Here is a 20,413-nt window from a genome sequence, read left to right on the forward strand (position 1 = left end):
CCGCCCCTGCCCGCCCGCTGCGGGTGGAGTCGGGCCGGGCCGGGCCGGGCGCTCGGGAAGTTCCGCCGGGAAGCAGCGCCGGGAGAGGGCGGGTCCGCGCGTGCGCGCCGGGAGCACGCGGCAGCCTCGCGGTCCCTCCGGCCGAGCGGGAGCGGGAGCGGCCGCTGTTCCTCACGGCGGGGCTGGTGGTGCGGCTCGGCCGCCGCCTGGCTGCCATGGGCCGCAGGGCGCGGGACCGCCGGCGGCAGCAGCAGCAGCAGCAACGGCAGCAGGAGCGGCAGGAGCGGGGCGGCGGCGGCGGGGACCAGGCGGTGAGAGCCGGGCCGGGGGAGGTGAAGCGGGGCGGCGAGCGCCGGGACCGCCGGGCTAACAGCGTTGGCACTTCTCTTCAGGGCTGGGCCGGCGGCTACCCCGAGATCGTGAAGGAGAACGAGCTATTCGAGCGGTACTACCGGGAGCAGGGCATCGTGCCCGCCGGAGAGTGGGACGCGTTCATGGCGGCGCTGCGGGAGCCGCTGCCCGCCACGCTGCGCATCACCGGCTACCGCAGGTACGGGCCGGGGGTCCCGCGGGGCCGCGCCCCGGACAGCGGCTGCCAGAGACACCTGGCACAGGGGGAGGTGTCTCGCCCACGGCAGGGGGGTGGAACTACGCGGTCTCCAAGGCTCCTTCCAACCCGAACCGTCCTGTGATTCTGTGATTCTCCATCCGGTGTCCCTCCGGGTGTCTCTCACATGCAGCCACGCCAAAGAGATTCTCCACTGCTTGAAGGAAAAGTACTTCCGAGAGCTGCACGACCTGGAGGTGGACGGCCAAAAGGTCGAGATGCCGCAGTCGCTGAGCTGGTGAGTGGTCTGGAGGCGAGATAAGGCGTGTTCTGCATGTTCCTGGCAACCAGCCTGGCTCATCGGTCTCTTTCTTCTGCACCTGTTCTTTCCGCATCTCTTTCCACCAGGTATCCTGAAGAGTTAGCCTGGCACACTAACTTGAGTAGAAAAATCTTACGCAAGTCCCCACAACTGGAGAAGTTTCATCAGTTTCTGGTTAGCGAGACAGAATGTGTAAGTTTTGGATAGATCTTGATTTTTTTCTGGCATATCCTGTGCAATGCTTTATTGAAATACATTATGAAAGATGGAGACTTTATATTTTCTTTCAGAAGTTGAGTAGCTGAGAAGAATCTAGATTTTGTGTTACAGTTGCCAGTGATGCAGCCAATAATTTTAGTGTATAACTAAATAATATAATTTTAGTGCAGCTACAAATACTCGCCTAAACCATTTGTTTTTTGTTGTTGTTTGGGGATGTTAAAATGAGTCCCTGTAATCAGTTGCTGTTAGAAACCAAATGTTTAAATCTGGTAAAAACTGCATGCATGTTTATGACAGCACTTAAGTGGTAAATGTTTGTCACTTGATTTGAGCCAGTTTCTCCTTTCTTTTGAGCAGAAACTACAGAATTAATACAATTGGAGTAAATATGCAGTTATAGAAATTGCAGTTGGGTGAAATACTGTGAATTTTTTTGTTAAATTAAAACAGAATTTTATCCTAAATTTATAGTGGTGTGTTTCTGACTGCTTTTTCATTTTACTACATAGCAATTTAAAAGTTTTATTGCAAAAGAAATACATTCTTTCATTGAATAAAAGCAAATTTAATTTCTTTTCTCTTTTAAAGGGAAATATCAGTCGTCAGGAGGCTGTTAGTATGATCCCACCTCTGCTGCTTAATGTTAGCCCTCATCATAAGGTAAGTGTAGAATATAATGTGTACTAAAGTTTGTTCCCTGAAATTAGCTTAATTGAACTACAAATCACAAGAGCAGTATTAAGGCTGATACACAGTTCTGTTTTGTATTGGTACATTTTATGCTTTCTGCACATCAACAGTAGTGCTCAGTTAATGTTCAGATCACAAACACACTATCAGAGGAACATCTGCTTTTTCAGCTGTATGTAATACCCTGCAAAAAACACTTCAATTTTTGGCAGTTGCCTAGTTTATTTTCAAAGTGTAAATGTGTTTAGCTGCATCTGAGTTATGTATTCTTGTTACAAGGTGCTTTTAAAGTAAGGTGACTGTTTTTAACTTCCTCTCTCCATCACACTGTGAACAGATGTAGTTTTCAAGATGCAAGTGATAATATTCCCTACCTCGTAGATTTCACTCCTCTATGCCTTTTGAAGAAGCTGAGAAGTTCTACTCTATAAATAATCTGTTATATTAAATATTTTGGGTGAGCTGAAACATGATGTTGGTGGTGGCTAAATATTATAGGGTGCTAACTTCAACTGAAGTGTGTAAGGAATGCCCATGGTATTTTCTTATGACACACCATAGGAATGAGGTTATCTGATAGCAAACTTTCTGTTCTAACTGATGTTTTCATACTCTGTGCTTGTTTGCAGACCAAATCTGTCAGGCAGCTTTACTCTCTTAATCTGTTAAATTAATGAGCTAGTTGCCTTGCTGTCTCAAGCAGCCATGTTGTGTTCTTGTTTCTTAAATTTTCATGGTGTATCTTAAAATGTTATGTTTATTACTTCTGACATGTATTTTAAAGAGTAGTTTGTATACAGTTGTTTTTAGATTAACATGACTTAACATACATGACTTTTCACCTTTTTATCTCCTACTTTCACCCCAACCCAGTGTATGAGAGCTATGGCTGCTTTATGTGAGGCAACGTCTTCTAGGTCCTGATATGTCACAGGTGTATTTTGATTTTTGTCTGGAATTTGAACAGGTGGTGAACACATTCATCCTAATGTAAAACACAAATTGTGGGGATATTTTTGCACACACCTTACATTGTATATGCTAAGATAGCAGTATATAGCCTTTACATTGAATGTTTAATTTGGGTGAGTATTGCACTTTCCACAAATGCATGTAAGATTTCATAAACCAGACTAAGAATAGGTTCTTTATCCTCTCTTGTGCCAAACCAGCAAATGTTTAATGATGTAATGATGCCCTGACCTGTCATTTTAGGACCTTTTATGGTCCTTAGTGTCTTAGCTTAGGAGCTGCTTGTTAGGACCAGAATTTCAGGTTGCTTTTTTTTTTTAACCAGCATGTTCTGTATGTCATGTCTAACATGCTGATTCCATCTTCCACAAGGATAAAATTAATGATCGTGAAACCTCCCCATAGCTGTATTCATTTTTAATCTACTTTTCCCATTTAGTTTTCCCCCACCATCAGTTTGCTGGACAGTTTTAGAGTTGTGTGTTTAGCCTTGTATATTCTTCGTTATCTTTTGCATTATCTGCAAAAGTAGCAAACAGTAGCATCACATCTCTTAATTTAAACAGCAGATCTGATGCTGACCCTGTCTTGCAGGGTGTGTTTCGTGGTGCGTTATCACTGCTGTATGACAGCACTTATCACACCTTCTTTGGAGCTCTCTTTGTGTTTCTCTGGGGGCTGTCTTCTGGTTAGTGCCAGGGGCTTGCATGAGGATCTGAGCAGGCAGTTCCCGTCCTTTATCCTGTTGCACGATCTCAGCTGATTTTTACTGGAGCCAAAGGTCCAGGAGATAGATATATGTTTCTGAAAATCTGTAACTAGGCAAGAGGAAAGACTCTGAACGTCCTTGCTTAAGAGGACAGTGTGAGATGTCAGTTGGTTTGCTGTGGAAGTGATTCTACCAATGACTCCATCACAAACCGAGTTAGTGATTAATTAGGAGGGAGAAGTACACTAGAATTTAGGTGTTGGTATCTGTGCTGTTAGGTTCAGCTGCCTCAGGGCAGTTCAAACACTTCCCAAGTACTTCTTCCAAAATAAAGAAGCAGGAGACATACACTGCCCTGATTTTGTGCATTGAAATGTAAATGTATGTGGAGGGAAAACAATTTTTATAAAATCCATGTAATCTACTCTCTCTGATTAATTTACTAATAGTTTAAAGAAAAGTACTGCTTGCTCTTCAATGTAACTTTGTTTTTAATATGTGTGTATATATGTAAAGTTGCAGATAACTTCAGTTGGAATTGTTTGTGAAATGGTAAAAGGATCATATCACCAAATCTGTATTCAGGTTCCTCTGTCAAATTTTATTTTAGCTGAAGTTCTTGTTTTCTACAAGCTAAAGTCCTTTTTATATTTTCAACCTTCAAAGGTAAAGCATACAAAGAACAGGATTGTACTTCATTCTTTTTCAAATTGGTGTTCAGAACAACCATAATTCTGCATATTAAAAAATACTTAATTTAAACAAGAACATAGTAAATTTCTCAAATACTGAAAAAGTACAAGGCAGGACTTTTAAAAACTTTCTTATGTTTGTAGATTTTAGATATGTGTGCTGCTCCTGGATCTAAGACTGCTCAGCTCATTGAAATGTTGCATGCAGACATGAATGTTCCTTTTCCTAGTAAGTCTGGAAAACTAAAAACTTGTGACTTGGAATTTGTGCTTTTTCTTGTAGTAAATTGTTCTTAAAGTCACAGATGAGTAACTGCATTTAACTACATATTGAATTCCCCAAGGGGTTGTTAGGAGATTAAAGGTACCCACCTTTGAAACTGCATGGGCTTCCTTTGCTTGAAAAACAGACACGAATTATATGTATCATTACAGTTCAGATTACAGTACATGTGGTTAGATCTTTATTTCTGTATATAAATCGGATTTATTTAGTAGATGGTGGCCCATGAGCCTCTGTGCTTTCGTGGTATCCTGCAAACACTGGATTAAGCTGCTTTAGACCTGAAGCAATTGTGATAGTTATTGTTTTTGTAAGCTTCAGAATCTTTATTTTTTGTTAGATGATAACAGAAAATGCTGCACATTGACACTGTAAAGAGTGTGGATTCTTTCTGTGTTGTACTGAAAATTTGCTGATCACGGGGTTTTTTTCTGTTTTAGAGGTTTTCCTCTAACAAGTTGAAGAGCCCTTGGCTGTGTCATACTGCCACAGGATGGTAGCTAAAACTCTTGAGACTATGACACATCAGTTTAACCTTCAGCGTACTTTAATTTATTTTGTGCTCAATAAGGGCTCGCCTATTCATGAGCAGTCTAAGTAAAAATCTCTAGTGAAAAGTTTGCAGAACTTTTGAAGATAAGGGAATAAACTATATAAAATTATTTATCTGTTGAATAGTAAAGCATTTGCCCACTATTTTATGTTCCCAGACGGTTTTGTAATTGCCAATGATGTCGACAACAAGCGCTGCTATTTGCTGGTTCATCAGGCTAAGAGATTAAACAGTCCATGCATCATGGTGGTAAATCATGATGCCTCCAGCATTCCTAACCTGCAAATAGATGTTGATGGAAAAAAAGAGATCCTCTTCTATGACAGGATTTTATGTGATGTCCCCTGCAGGTACCTTGCATGTGAACTTGAATACGTGGATTTTACTGCTTTAAATACTGTGCTAAATTTTTTATGTTACTGAATTGTGCTTTTTGAGTAGGCTAGTGAGTTAGGATTTATAGTAAATTGCGAATGCCTTTTAAGTGTAGGGATACAGAATCCAAGTGAATTTTTTCATTCCAAATGGTCCTTAAATTTGATCAGTTGAAGGGCTTCAAATTTTGGCCTTATATTCAGGGCACTGAAATACAAAGACAGTGAGGAAACAAAACAGAAAAGTGTAGGAGAACTAGTTATAAGGGAGAAGAACTGGTATTTTTGTGCAGTTATAAATGACTTGGATATGGAATGAGTTTTGCACACAAATAATACAAATATGTTTGACCTCTGTTGCAGTGGAGATGGAACCATGAGGAAAAACATCGATGTGTGGAAGAAGTGGACAACACAAAACAGTTTGCAGCTCCACGGGTAAAAATATTTATTGCACATCTGCACTTCTTTCATTTTTCTCTTCTTTTTCTACATCTTTAACATCTGCATGCATTCACATGTTAATATATGACAAAGCGGAGACTAAGAAGAGTCATTTTTCTCTCAAATCAAGAGCTTAATGCTGTTGAGAGGAAGTGTAGGGTTTCAGATGTGAGGAGGGAAGCAAGTGAGTCTAAATTGCTTGTGTTGTTACGAATATCTGCCATGGCAATATTCATTGAATTGATTTAGACAGGATAGCTGATAAAATGGAACAAATCACTTGGTTGGGGCATTCAGGCAGGTAAAAAACTGTTGGAAAATACAGTAAGTTGTAAAATTTAATAGTGATATTTTAAAGTCTTTAGGATTCTAGAGATCATACACAAGTGGTTTCAGTTACACGAGATGGATTTGTTTTAAACTGATGGTGAATGAGTACTTAGCCTAGTGCAGCCACATGGCAAAATGTAGTGATTGAAACAGATGAAAATACTCAGAACATTTTATTGTCTATTTTTAATAAGCTGGGGATGCATTGGTTACTGTGACACAGCTGATCTATAACTTCTTGGCAACTCATTCATTTATTGCTGGTTTCATTTTAGTTGGAAGTATGCATGTAGGGTCTAAACTCATGGTCCAGCTCAGTGATACCTTTCTCAGAAGGCCACTGCTAGTTAAGCTATGTTGTCCATAATATTTGTAATAGTCAGCTTACTCCTCGTTTTAACTGGATTTCTGAGAAGAGTCATGTTTTCGTGTGTTACTTTTCTGGTGTTGAGTACTTGATAATAAAGTTGATGGGGCACTAGAAAGAGCAAAATAGAGAATGTTATGTTCAAGTTATGCTGTGTCAGTGTTAATGTTTGACCTAATTGCTGCTTTAATTTAATAGGTGTCATTGTGAGTGTGCCTGCAGTATAGACTGCACTATGCTGACTTAGTTTGACTATAATTTGTGTGCTGCTGACACTGTAGAACTCCCTAGGTGCTGGCTTAGTCCATTGAGAGTTGTGTGTCTGCAGTAAAGCTTTTTTTGGGTTCCTGAATGATAGCTGGCTACACCAAGAGTGTTCTGTTAGATTGCAGTTGAGAATTGCAACCCGTGGTGTTGAGCAGCTGGCAGAAGGCGGGAGAATGGTGTATTCCACGTGTTCCTTGAATCCCATTGAAAATGAAGCTGTGATCGCATCTCTGCTGGAAAAGAGTCAAGGTGAGAATGTGAGCTTGAACGGAGTGTGGAACTTTTTCTATTTTTTTTCCTTCAGCCCAAAAAAGGATGTGTGTATGATGGTACTAGTGATAAGCTTAATACAGGTAATATGCTGCTAGTTTGCAAAACTATGGAAGATTTTTAGTACCAGTAGGATTTCATTAATATTTCTATGAGCAGTCTTCTTAAATGGGTGCGAATCAGCTTCAAATACAAAACCTGAAGAGTTGCGTTAATGATACAGAAGAGACTTGTACAGATAAGTGGCATTCAGTCTGTGTTATCTGGCTCCCACTAACTGCTTCCACTGTTTGGAGTCCATGTCTGACATCCTTTGGAAAACTCAGTGTGGAACACTGCTGCCGTGTACTCTAGGAGTAAAAAGCCCAGAGCGTAGTTAAGCAGTTAGAGCAAAGTAATTGTACACCAGTAGGTAGGAGTCACTGATACCTTTAGTATCCTTTGACCCACATTTTGATGTGCTTGTAATTTTAATGTGTTTAAACTCATGGGTTTTTTTTGCATTTTTGACTTGCATGTGAAGGCTGAGGTTACGAGAGGTAGAAAAATTGAGATAAGCTGGGAAGCTGCACTGCATCACTTTGTGTTAATAGGGTTCAGTAGCCCATTTAGTAGCTGGTGTATACTGTTTTGTCTGAATCAATAACCTGAAATTTGGAGATATCTAATTGAATTTGGCATGAAAAGTTCCACAGGCTTTTAAAGTTGAGCCTTTTACAGAGCAGAAACAGCTCTATTGCTCCTGGAGCTGCACTTACTCTGGAATTTGGTAGCCTGTTTTGTATACTGTTTACTTTGTGCCAGTAACTATTCTAGCCCCAAATAATGCATGAAATTTCAGTGTCTTAGAAACAGCACTTTAGCTGAAGTGCTTGCAGGTTAATTAGGAATTGACTATGTAATTTCTACTCCCACTCTTCTGTGCACTGGGGCAGCCTCATCTTACATCTGTGTGCAGTTTTGATCACTGCAGTATAAGAAAGTCATTAAACAATTAGAGAGCATGCAAAGGAGGACAACAAAGATGATAAAAGGTCTACAGGAAAAGTGTGATGATGAGTGGCTGAGGAAACTTGTTCTGTTCAGCCTGGAGGAGACTGAGGGGAGACCTCATTGCAGTCTGAAGCTTCCTCGTGAAGGGAAGAGGAAGGGCAAGTGACCAGTGACAGGACCCATGGACCAGTGACAGGACCCTCTGAAGTTGTGTCAGAGGAAGTTTAGGTTGGATATCAGGCAAAGGTTCTTCACCCAGAGGGTGGTTGGGCACTGCAACAGGCTCCCCAGGGCAGTGGTCACAGCACCAATCTGACAGAGTTCAGGAAGCTTTTGGACAATGCTGTCAGGCACATGGTGTGACTCTTGGGATGTCCTGCACAGGGCCAGAGTTGGACCCGATGATCTTGGTGGGTCCTTTCCAACTCAGCTTATTCTGTGATTCTGAAAGCATACTTTTATTTAGAAGTAGTTTCTTTGGTTATCATAGACACGTTTCCAGTAAATTACAGTATGCCTGGCTTATTGAAGGCCATAGTAAGACAGCATTAATTTTAACAGTAATAAGATTGGAAGGCATTAAGAACTAGTTGGGAGAGGAACACAAAAGCAGTAGGATGTGGAGGCCGGCAATTGCAGCACCCGGGGGAAATTCAACACTGTGAAGGAAGGACTGGCTATGATGTTCAGGTCTAGTTTCTGCCCAGTGGAGGTGTTTTGAGGTATAATTGGAGGCTGTGATGTGTCCCAGCAAGTGAATGTTATCCTTGGAACTTGAACACAGTTGTAACTTAAAAAGGTAGTAGTAAAGAGGTAGTGCAGTCATCTGCAAGGAGCATTGTACGTCAAAAATTAGTTTAGGTCAGTTCAGAAGGTTTGTTGGTAGTTTCTAGCACAGTGTTACCTTGCTGCTTGTGAAGCAGGTGAGAGATTGCCTTCCCCTTGGGGATGAAGGAGTAGGGAGAATGCCTTTTTTGTACCATGTAACAACTGTTGGAAATTGTAGCACTTCTGACCTACTCTTTAGTGCCTGATTAGTCTGATGTAGTGTTGGGGTATCAGCTGAAGTCATGATGTAGGGAGGCAGGGGTATTCAAAGGATGGATGCAAAACCTCAAATGCAAGCACATTTGAGATGTCATTTTTGAATTTTTCTATGAATTCATGTATCTCCTTTTCATTTATTTAAACAACTTGCTTAAGCTGTCACTGTAAGAGTAAATGGTCATGTAGAACAGGTTGATAAATTGTGTACAACATGAAGAAAAGCCTACCAGACTGTTAAATAATTGAAGTATTCAGAATCACAGAAAGGCAGTGTTAAAAGTTATTCTTTTCTAGGGAGGTTACGTATTTAAACAGTACATTTTTATATCATTCCTTTTGGACTTTGGGCAGCTTGAAGCTTTTATTCAGTAGATTAAGCTAGGCCCTATTGATGTTTCTTGTAGTAATTTGACATATTTAGGTACATAGTCTTTTGTCATGTTAGTGTTAAACAGTTTGGAATTTTCCTTTCTGTTTTAAAAATAAATAAATAAATTCTCTTTCCTCTCTCACTGGAATATATTGAGATTGTAAGTCCTTAAAATTAGAATATCGTAGGCATTTCAGAAGACTTAGTTATACCAAAAGTTATTCCCTGAAAAATACTTAATCAGTGTAGTAAATCCAAATACTGAGTAAATGAGAATAAGAGCTTCAATGATTCTGTTGCTTAGAACACTGATGTTTAGTGATACAGGTTGTAGAGTATTACTCTGCAGCTGCTACAAATATATTTAACCATTATGTTTTGGGTAATTTATGGGTTGCATCTTATGTAGTTATTATTAACGGTTCTTCTCACCTTCTTTGTTAATGTAAGTGGTAGAAGTTGTATAGACTATTCCTAAAATGGCTTAAAACTTTAAGGAAAACTATTTTTGTAGAAGTTAATTGGCAATGTAACTCTTAAATTCTGTTTTTAAAACGTTTATATTCTTGGGATTTCAGGTGCCTTAGAACTTGCTGATGTCTCTTCTGAGTTACCAGGTTTGAAGAGGATGCCAGGACTTACAAAATGGAAGGTACTTAACCTGATATTTTTGTGAAGTTCTTGGTCTGTGGTACAGTGTTAAATTAGGGAAATTCTAAGGTTAACACTTCACAACATTAGGTTGAGCTGCATTAATGGCAGTGATTTGATGCTTAGGGGAGAGAGCTAAGCTGAAAGTCTTTGTGAGGGTAGGTTCTTTTCTCCTCATCTGCTCTCCCTTTCTGTTCTCTGTCTCCTGTACTTTCTTGCTACAAGTCCCTATTCTGGTGTGCATATATGGCCTGTAGATGGCAACATAATTCCAGCCACTTCTAACGTTAGTCATCCATCTCTGTCTTTAGGGTCTGTGAATGTTAGATTCTGCCGTTCTTCAGCTGATCCATTTTACTTCATTTGGAAGTAAAAGCTGTGAAACTCTTTCTGCAAATAAGCTATAAAGCCTGCAGTGATGTGACTAATCCTAGAATATTAATAGAATCTTGTATTTTGTTCCATTTAAATGATTTGCTCCATTTAAATGATTTCAGTTCTGGAAACAAACTAATAGGGAGGAGCAAAAAAAACCAAAGCTGCTTCAGCTTCTTGTCAAGACTATAGTCAGGAAAAGTAGAAAGCCATCCTGGTAAAGTGAGGGAAAAAACGGATTAAATTTTAATTAAGAGTGTGTGCCTTTGCAATGCCATTGGGTTTTCTGTCCATTTCACTAGTCTCTTGCAATGGCAGACAGGTTTGTGCCTGTGTACAGGCTAAATGAACAAGATGCAGGGAATTTTTTATTTGTTTATGTTATGGATTTGTTTATGTTCTGACACTGGAAATCCAGCTTAGAAACTAGCTGATTGCTGTCTTCTTACATTTCCTAAAGTTTACACTGTATGCTTGTACCTGAGGAATAAATGTAAAATGCATAACTGTGGCTTTGTGATCTTAATTTTACCTTTTTTTGGTACTCCGTAAAGCCCCTATGTATATTTATATAATGATCACTAAGGGTATATTCTGTTCCCTGTAGCATCTATTTCATCTTGAAATATAAATCTCTTGAAATATAAATCTCCCTAACAGCTTTTAAAAACTAGCCTGATAAAATGTGTTGCAAGTTTGCCAGACTTTCTTCAGACCTGATTTGCTGCTACTGTATGTTTTCATGCCTCACTGGCTAGCATGTCACTGTGGATGTATTTGCTTAATTTGGTGCTGTTTTTACTTGGTGTAGTCTTTTGTTCCCTGGTGCAGCATTTGTTTTCTGGGAGTTCTGTGACTGATTACATGGAATATTCCTGAACATCAGTTGACCGTAAATCTCTGGAAACAGCAAAAACAGAAATAAGGTTTTAATCAAGGGACATTTGGGTGCTTGGAAATAGCATTTAGTACTCCCTCCTTAAGCCAGACAATGAGTGAACTCTAGTCAATTATTTTGGGCTTGAAGCAAGACACCTTTTTAACTCCAGGTTTGGTCATGTGTTCCTGCAGCACTTTTACTCTTCCTTCTGCTCTAACAGGTGGTCATTAAAACGTGCAATAGAGAGGAGTTCAGCGTGTTCTTTGGTGCTTTGTCATTCTACCACTCACACCAACTTACCAGTTAGGCTGGTAAACCAAAACTGAACAGCACAGAACTGCTAGGCAGTTTTTTCTGGTAAAACCTAGGTAGTTCTAGATTATTTTAGACTTCGGTTATTTATCACTCCTATTGCTGGATTTTCTCAAGCTCGAGTCGTGACTTGCAAAGAAGAGCAGTACAGAAGTACAGTCTGTCTTGTCTCTGTCTAGCTCTATGAAATGTAGCAAATTTTGACTTGAAATACTAATTCTGTAAGTACAGTAATTTCTATTTCAGGAAACGTGGAAAGGCACAAGGTGTGATCTGATCAGTGGCTGAGAGGTGCCAGACTTCATGATGCTGAAATCTGCATTCCAAAGTTCTTAGTAGTCTAGATAAATGTTACATTTCAATTTCCACTAGAGCACTTGATTAAACTTTCAAGACAAATCACAGTGAGATGCATGAAACCACTTCGTTATACTTACCAGTTCTGAAGTCACCAACACTACAACTGCTTTACTTCGTTGCCTTAACAACAAAAATGGGCCTTCATTTCAGTGATTAATTTTATGCATTTGCCATGTGCATCCCCAGTTGGGACCCTTCTTACAGCTTTAGCATCCAGTACAAAACCAGGCATCTAGAGCTCTGAGGTCAAATTTTGCCTGGCTTATTTTTTCACTTTGGTATTCTTGCTTGAAGAGCTTTCAGAATGCCTTCCTATAAGAGTTCTAGCTCTAGCCTTCTGCTTATATCTTAAGAGCCCATCAAAAGCTTTGACTCTTAGCCAGACTGAGGTGATGTTATGTCTACACAGTGTCTTAGTGCGTATCTGTAGGTATGTTCTGAGTTCTAAGTAAAGGTACAGATGCTAGAAAATTGATGAGGACATGGTTCTTCAGCAGCTCTCCACAAAAGCATCTCTGTCAGTGACTTGTATATGCCCGTGTCATGCAGCTTTCTGCCTACTGAGCTGTTGTATTGCACTCTTGCATATTTCTTATGTAATGAAATTGGAATTTTTCAGTTCTGATCTTTACTAGACTGCAGTAGCTCTTTTCCTTTGTATACTGCTTGGAAGCTGCCTCTAACACAATATTTCACTGCCAGTCTCATGGAAAAGAAAGGACTAGTATATATTAAATCTGATCTTACATATTTCACCACTGTCCTTCCGCTGGATTTTGGTGGTTCACATGTTTTAGCAGGTTAACAGATCTTTGTAGTTGATACAGCACCAATCTGCACTTTGACTATGCTTTTTTTTTTTTTTGGAAGCATATGAAGTGGAGCAAAGAGCTGCAGCTGGCAAGAATCTCCTACTCTGAAGTGCACACGTACAATGCACAATGAAACAATACACTTTAAAGAACTTAATTTTCTATACTAGAAAATAACTTCTATTTGGTGTCTGAACCTTGGTTTGCAAGTATTTTAATTAAAACTTGTAAAATGGTGACCTATATTCCTCACTGAATTTGTATTTACCCCTTGGAAGGTGATGCTGAAAGATGGACAGTGGTTTGAGGAATGGAAAGATGTGCCTTCAAACAGACAAACACAGATACGTCCTACTATGTTTCCAGTGAAAGATGAAGAGAAGCTAAAGGCAATGAATCTGGAGCGCTGGTAAGTTTTCACAAAGTAGATCTCATGAGGATTTGATGTAACGTGTATGGTTGTGGGCAAATTATAATTAGGCCCGATTAAGAATGGGTAGGTCTGATTGCTTCATATGTAATGCATAATATTGCTTCATATGCAGTGCACAATATTTAAACTCCAGTGAATCAGGAGAAATTACTGCAAGTTGCGTAAGAGGAATGAGTACTCACACGAAAAGGTCAAATTCTTTGCATCCAATAGAGATAAACAGTCAAAATTACTGAAAAAGTATGTAAAATGTTACCATGTTAACAATGTGACTTACTTGCTTTTAAAGGCTTTCCATAGCTATTCTAAAAATATTGTTTAGAAATGAGTCATTAAAGCTCAAATGTGAATGGTGAATGAATGTGTTGCGTTGATTGAAGTGATTTTGCCAGAATGCTCTATTTAGATCCTGTTTCGAGTTTGATAAATTTGCACCATCCAACTAGGAATACTTACCTTATCCTGAAAGTAAATATAAATGTATTTTGTGATTCTGAATGCAGCTATGAATGTGCTGCAACATTTTTTTTTTCCTTTCTCTCTAGTCTTAGGATATTGCCACATCACCAGAATACAGGTGGCTTCTTTGTGGCTGTCTTAATAAAAAAGTCTCCAATGCCATGGAATAAACGTCAGCCTAAGGTAACTTCTTTTAAATTATCTAAAATGTTAATTGCTAATAATGTTTCAGGATTTTTTTTTTAAAGTTTGCACATAATAGAAGACATAATATAACTGTTCTGTATCTGCCCTTCAGTTATATAGTTCAGTGTGTCAAATAAAAATAACTTTCTAAATCCATGAAGTACTTAAGAGAAAAAACATGACAACTTTTAAAATACAAAAAAACAAAAGAAAGGGGATTTTGAAATGGTAGTAAAATAACAAGATAAATCTTGACCCTAAAATTAAGGCTTTGAAAGAATTACAGAAGCAGATTATATTGGATGGCTAAAGCTGTCACTTCCTTCAGCTGTGTGTGGTCCCCTGCTAAAAGGCTTTTTTCTGCTGTGTTGTAAGCTAATTCTGATGTCAGTTTATCTTACCTCCGTAGCTGGTTGCTCAGGAGTGATTCACTGGCAGATTAGCAGATCAGCAGCACGGGGAATGGATGTAAAACTGTTTGGAGCAGCAGCTTCAGCCGTGTGACTTTAATCCATTTGTTGTCAATTGTCTTTAAAATCCTGTCAACAGGATTTTAAGTTGATGTGATTTATTTGATCTCTTAGATTGTCATGTCTGTGAGAACTTCTTGTGCGAATCCTTTTAGGTGTTTATTTGATTTGCTTAATTAGAACAACTTATGAGTAAAATGTATGTGGCAATAGGGAAGAAGCATATATTCAGAAGCAAGCACCCTCCAAGTAGTTTATGCTGTTCTAAGTTAAACGTTGTAGCACTCTTACAGAAGGTGTGCAGCAGCATGATGCATGTGTTACTTGGAGTGTTAGGAAGAAAACAGCAGATCCTGTTTTAAAATAGTCTTCTCTGAGTGCTTGAACATGATTTTGTAGATGGTACAAAAATAGCTTTCTTGGACAGTTGGTATGAAACTGTCCAGATCAGTACTAGAGGTAAATGCAATTTATAGTGGTATCTTAATCTAGTAATTAGATTAACTCTCTGAATGGATTAACCACTTGCATACAAATTGACAAGAATTAAGCACATGCAAAGAGAGAACATAGGTGCCTTCTGTTACAAGTTGGATACTATCTGTGCTTTTTTGAAAATACTGTAATTTGAAATAGGTTCATCAGAAATTACCACAAAGAACAGGAGATACTGAAGTGACAGCAGCTAATTCGGGTAATGGTTCTGACTGTATTATTGAAGAACCAACACTTGATGAAAATGAAGAGTCTAAGAAAATGCAAGAGTTGCAGAATTTGGACACTGAGCAGAGTAAAAAGGAAGGAGTATGCGGGTAAGGACCACATCTAAGTATTTGTCCTGTGACAGCTCTGCAAATGCTGAGTATTCAGTAGTTCTTTTGTAATTTAGAAGTAGATCAAGAAAAATGAATGAATGAATTCATTCTGTTGTCTTGCATTTCTATGTTTTCTGTCTTGTCTGTATTTCATTCAGCAAGTTTGGAAAATAACCAGTTTTCTTATTAGCATTTATGAAGTCTATTTCTTACTTAACTTTCTACTCTGTTAAAGAAAAAAATGCTTTCAGAAGTTGGAATATCTGTGTTGTCTTCACAATCATTCCATTAGAAATCTCTGTTTACTTGTTTTTGTGAACTGTTTCAAAGCACTGCTTCACTTCCTTATTGTAACAAGTTAAATTGTGTGTAGTGTTAGTGAAGCACAAGAAAATCCCAGTATTCTCTCTGGCATACTGTTGTTACAGTAAGCCAAGTGTTGACTAAATTAACGGAATACACTGATTTTAAGCAGGTACTTTTAGTGAAATTGACAGTGCAATGTTGCTTCCTTTTTAGACCACCACCATCTAAAAAAATGAAGCTGTTTGGATTTAAAGAAGACCCTTTTGTGTTTCTCCCTGAAGATGATCCACTGTTCCTTCCTATCCAGTAAGAAAAAAAGTTTTGGGAGTCAGATTTCTATTAGTTCAGGGATGTTAGTAGTTCAAGTTTAGTTGATTACAAAAGACAGGTCTTGTTGGTCTTGCATAATGGCTTTTCCTGACTTTGCACCAGGGCCCCCTCTCCTCAACACTTAAATGCTTAAATGAAAATAGCCAACTAGAGTTTGCACTGGAAATTTTCCAGTGTGTCTCAGTGTCTATAACAGCTTGTCTTTTCTGATGCCATGGAGCTTAGAAAGTCTAATCTTTGTGTTCCGAAGCCAAAGTGCTAAGTGTTTGCAGAGATAGCTGGAGGAAATGGGCTAAACCATGCATTTTGAGTATGTGATTTTATTGCTCAGTTAATCAAAACAAGTATTATGGTCACAGGAAGTTTTACGCATTGGACCCATCATTTCCCAAGATGAATTTACTGACTCGAACTCAAGAAGGAAAAAAGAGGCAGCTGTACATGGTTTCTAAGGAGTTAAGGAATGTGCTTCTGAACAATAGTGAGAAGATGAAGGTATGGTTCATAAGCATCAGTGTATACCTCGTTGAACTTGCCAAGTGTACTGTTTACATAGAGGATTAGCCCTCTGACAGGCTATCTTTTTTTTAAAGTCTAAAGGATTAATGTTTTCCTCTCTGTCCCTCCTGTGTTCGAGATGAAAAGTTGACTCTGAGAGGTAAATAACAGTTTCTGAGATGAAAATCAGTACATTTTTGGTCGATGAAAGAGAACTTAAAAGTAGGGAGAGGAAATATATAACTGCTCTGTGTGTGCCAGCATTTTTATGTAGTCTTCAGGTAACTTTGCAAGTTTACATTGATGATGTTGTATTTATCACCCCCTTAATTATAAAAGTATTAAGGGCTTTGAAAGCCAACCAGAAAGATAAGCTCATCTAAATTATTTACCGGCTGTGTTACATAGGGACATTGTTTCAAAGTAATATTAACAATTAAGCATTTTGAAAGTTCATTAAGTTGAGTGATAATGGGATAATAAGTAGATTTTGTGAATTAGAGGAATTTTTTTTTATGATTCCCCTTGGAAAATGTCTTGCAAATGCTAAAGATTTGTCTCAAAAGTCATTGTGTAGTTTAGGTTGGAATGATGTCATCTAGTCCAGCTTCCTTCCTACATCAAACAGAGCTGACTTCAAAGCTAGATCAGATACATTCTGAGGCCTCGTCCAGTCAAACCTTGAAAATTTTTGAGGATATTCAGTACATCTTTGCCACAGATCCTTGAGATGGATAAACAATTATTCTTTTATCCCCTATGCAGGAAATGGCTACATAATTGACAAAATTTTAAGAAACTGGTGCATTATATTACGTAGTGAAGCTTTGAGTACCACAGAGATAATGTCCAAATAGTAATCACTTGTACATTTTTGAAATCCTGTCCTTGATCAACTTTCCCAGAATCACACAGAAAATTCGTACTCAAACTGAAATTAAAATTAGATATTAGTAGTTTGTTCCCCTCTTTTTAAAACTCCCTCAGACTGTTCAGTTTTCCACGTGGAAAGGAGTAAAAGGCATTTTATGTTGAAGAATTGTCACATTTTTATAGCAGGAGTTCCTTTTTCTCTTGAATGAATGTTCACATTAATTCAGTGTCTGGTGCAAATGAGCTTTTAGTCAAAGAGTTGAGGAATAAACAAGTTCAGAGTGGTAATTTAGAATTTATACTCCCTGCTGATGCTTCTTGGCTTTGCTGTTTGCAGGTTATCAACACAGGGATAAAAGTCTGGTCTCGCAACAGTGATGGTGAACAGTTTGGATGTGCATTCAGATTAGCACAAGAGGTAATTGCATAGCATTGTGTTTTCAAAGGAGATACTTTGGTTTCCTCGAGAGCCTATAAGACAGCTGGTGTTAAGTGTGTCAGATTAATGGTAATTTACATATTCAGTATGGTTTAAAATGTGAAAATTATTTTCTGGTATTAGGTAAAGCGCATACTGTTTCTAACATTTTTCCTTCAGAAATCAGTGGTTAAATTTTGAAATAATTGTCTTTATTTATTTAATAGGGAATTTATACTCTGTACCCGTTCATTCATGCAAGGATTATAAGTGTCTGCATAGAAGATGTCAAAATTCTGCTAACCCAAGAAAATCCATTCTTAAGTAAATTTAGCAGTGAAACACAGAAGAAAGTCAAAGATATGGGTAAGCTTGCTAATTTTGCTGTCACAAAACTATATTTTATACTTTGCATGGAAGGCTATGAAAATCCTGTAACATGCACTGTGTTTGCTAAAAATTTTGACTAATTTATCTTCAATATACTTGTTAGGGAAGTAATCATTACTGAAAGCCAGTGTGCTGCTAGAAATTGTAGTCCTTTCTGATGGCAACCTCTAAGGTTTTTGAGCTTTAGAGAACAGAAGAGTTGCCAAACTTACGACTTCTGCAAAGTAGTGCTGTGAGGCAGCATTTTAAATGTCTGATGAGCGATGAGCAAAGATTTTACATACACTTCTGGTTTTTCTTCCTATGAGTGCTCCAGCTGAAACTGTTTGTCATCTGCAATTGCTTGTCATGACCTTATGTATCAAATATAGTTACTCAGATTTGATTTTCTTAAATATGGGCAGTGATGTCTACTCGTATTAAACTTCTATTTCCTCTGCACTGGATGGTTCAAGATACGAAAATTGGTTTTCAGCCTTTTGTTATTGTTTTATTTCCAATTCATTGCTGACCCATGTACTTCTATGTTTGATGAAACAAAATGGGAAGAAAAAATGTTCTGAAGTTTGGTCTGGCATGCGCTTGCATTCATTTTAATCAAGTAAAGTTCCTTGCTAGATTCACTGAGTAAGTTAATCCACTGTGTGGATTTTGTATTTTAATTTGTTTGTTCGTGAGTTTGGAGGAGGCAATGTTGGCAATTGCTTCTGTAACTATATAAATATTTTGGTTTGAAAAAAGAGGGAATAAAATCTGGTATTGTCTCTAGTCCAGTGTATTGATGTAGATAACTGCTAACCATGTCATGCTCTGTGTTTGTCAAAAAACTTTTCTTGAACATTTTCAGATTACTATCATTGTACCAAATAACACATCTGTTCTGTTTTTGTTCCCCCTTCCCTGTAGCGATGGGAAGTATAGTTCTGAAGTATGACCCAGACCCTGAGTAAGTAGATGTGTTGCTTTTCATTTATGCACTTCTAAGACCTGGACAGTAATTTCTTTTCAGTCAGCAAAAAAAGTAGAGGCATAGAGATGCATTGAGGGAAACAGTAAAGCCACATAGGATACAGAGAATAAGACAGGGAAAGAAGCTGTCTTGTCTGTGAATTCTTAAAACAAGTCTAGAATTTAGCTTCATAAAGGAGAGTTGGTAGCTGTGCCAGAGATCAGCAGATCACTGCATGTGGTTTATGTGTTTGTTTCCCTGTAGAGCATTTGGAATAGAAAAAGTTAATTTTTATTGTTTCTTTTTTTGGACAAAGTAACTTTTGTGGACAAATCTCTTGAGAACTTTCTAAATGTAAACTCTCATTTTGCTGTTCCTTGTATTAGTGTTGAAACTAGAGCCAGAAAATTATTCTGCTTGTTGCAGAAACATAATAGTATTGCGTTTTGGGGTTTTTGGCTTGCTTGCTTGTAGACAAGCAGGTGCCTGTGTAGGTGTTGAAGTTAAGAACAATGCGCTTTCATCTTCTGTGAATAGTTACAAAATGCATTCAGTGTTAAGACTGAATTGGTGTATGGCTATAAAATAAAGTTTTGAAGATGCACTTTCTCTAATCGACTGAACTTAACTGCTTATTTGTAGAAAACCTCATGATCTTCAGTGCCCAATAGTGCTGTGTGGTTGGCAAGGGAAGACGTCACTGCGTGCCTTTGTGCCCAAGAATGAGAGACTTCATTACCTGAGGATGATGGGAGTCGAAGTGTTTAAAGCAAAGAAAAAAGAGGAGGAATTGGAAAACAAACCTGTCGAAGAAGTTCAACACAGACTGGTGCAAGCAGAGGAAGGAATGGATGTGGAAGATAAAGAACGTGATTTAGTCAGAAAAATGGGAGCAGAAATAGGTGAAGAGTCTTCCCAGAGTCCTGTGGAAAGTAGTGCTATGGAAATAGAAAATAAAATTGAGGATTTAGATCAATCTAGTAAAAATGCCAACACTCATGTAAGCCAGGAAAGCAAAGACACGGATGCAAGTAATGTGAAAGATTAGGTTTCTTTCTGTATTGCTTGGCAGCTTCCATGAGGCTCGCATCCAGACTTTTGCTTTTAGCATGAAACTGTATTTTAAAATTTGGTCAGAATGGGATGTTCCTCTTTTAAAGTTTCACCTATTTTATATTTTAAATGAAAGCTATAAAGAGATTTCTCTTCAAGTGTGTCTTCTTTTCACCATTTTAAACTCCTTTTTATTGGTGGGTTTGTATGTCTGTTGCTGGCAACAGCCCAGGCACCAGTGAAATCTAAAGCCTGTATTTTTTAATGGAACCTTGGTATGCACAAATGCACTGCACGTATGTAACTGGTCAAAAATTCCTAAAGAAGAAAAACTTGGGATTCCATTCACAGCACATAGGTTCCAAAAACATTTTTTGGCCTACGATTTTTT

General features: G+C 38.5%; 1 protein-coding gene across 1 annotated transcript; it reads left to right on the plus strand.

Annotated features, from left to right (window-relative positions):
- Nucleotides 1-62: 62 nt before the first annotated feature.
- Nucleotides 63-20,169, plus strand: NSUN2 (NOP2/Sun RNA methyltransferase 2). The gene is made up of 19 exons (XM_014872308.2): nt 63-311; nt 393-550; nt 741-845; nt 956-1,061; nt 1,680-1,751; nt 4,299-4,383; nt 5,148-5,340; nt 5,728-5,802; nt 6,891-7,021; nt 10,031-10,104; nt 13,121-13,251; nt 13,821-13,917; nt 15,027-15,202; nt 15,725-15,817; nt 16,201-16,336; nt 17,550-17,630; nt 17,858-17,996; nt 18,927-18,966; nt 19,612-20,169. Exons 1-19 carry the CDS (start codon nt 216-218, stop codon nt 20,015-20,017), a joined length of 2,394 nt encoding a protein of 797 aa, XP_014727794.1. The 5' UTR covers nt 63-215; the 3' UTR covers nt 20,018-20,169.
- The last annotated feature ends 244 nt before the right edge of the window (nt 20,170-20,413 follow it).

The sequence above is a fragment of the Sturnus vulgaris genome, chromosome 1 (assembly GCF_052056855.1).
Source record: "Sturnus vulgaris isolate bStuVul1 chromosome 1, bStuVul1.hap1, whole genome shotgun sequence".
NCBI classification, from domain to species: Eukaryota; Metazoa; Chordata; class Aves; order Passeriformes; family Sturnidae; genus Sturnus; species Sturnus vulgaris.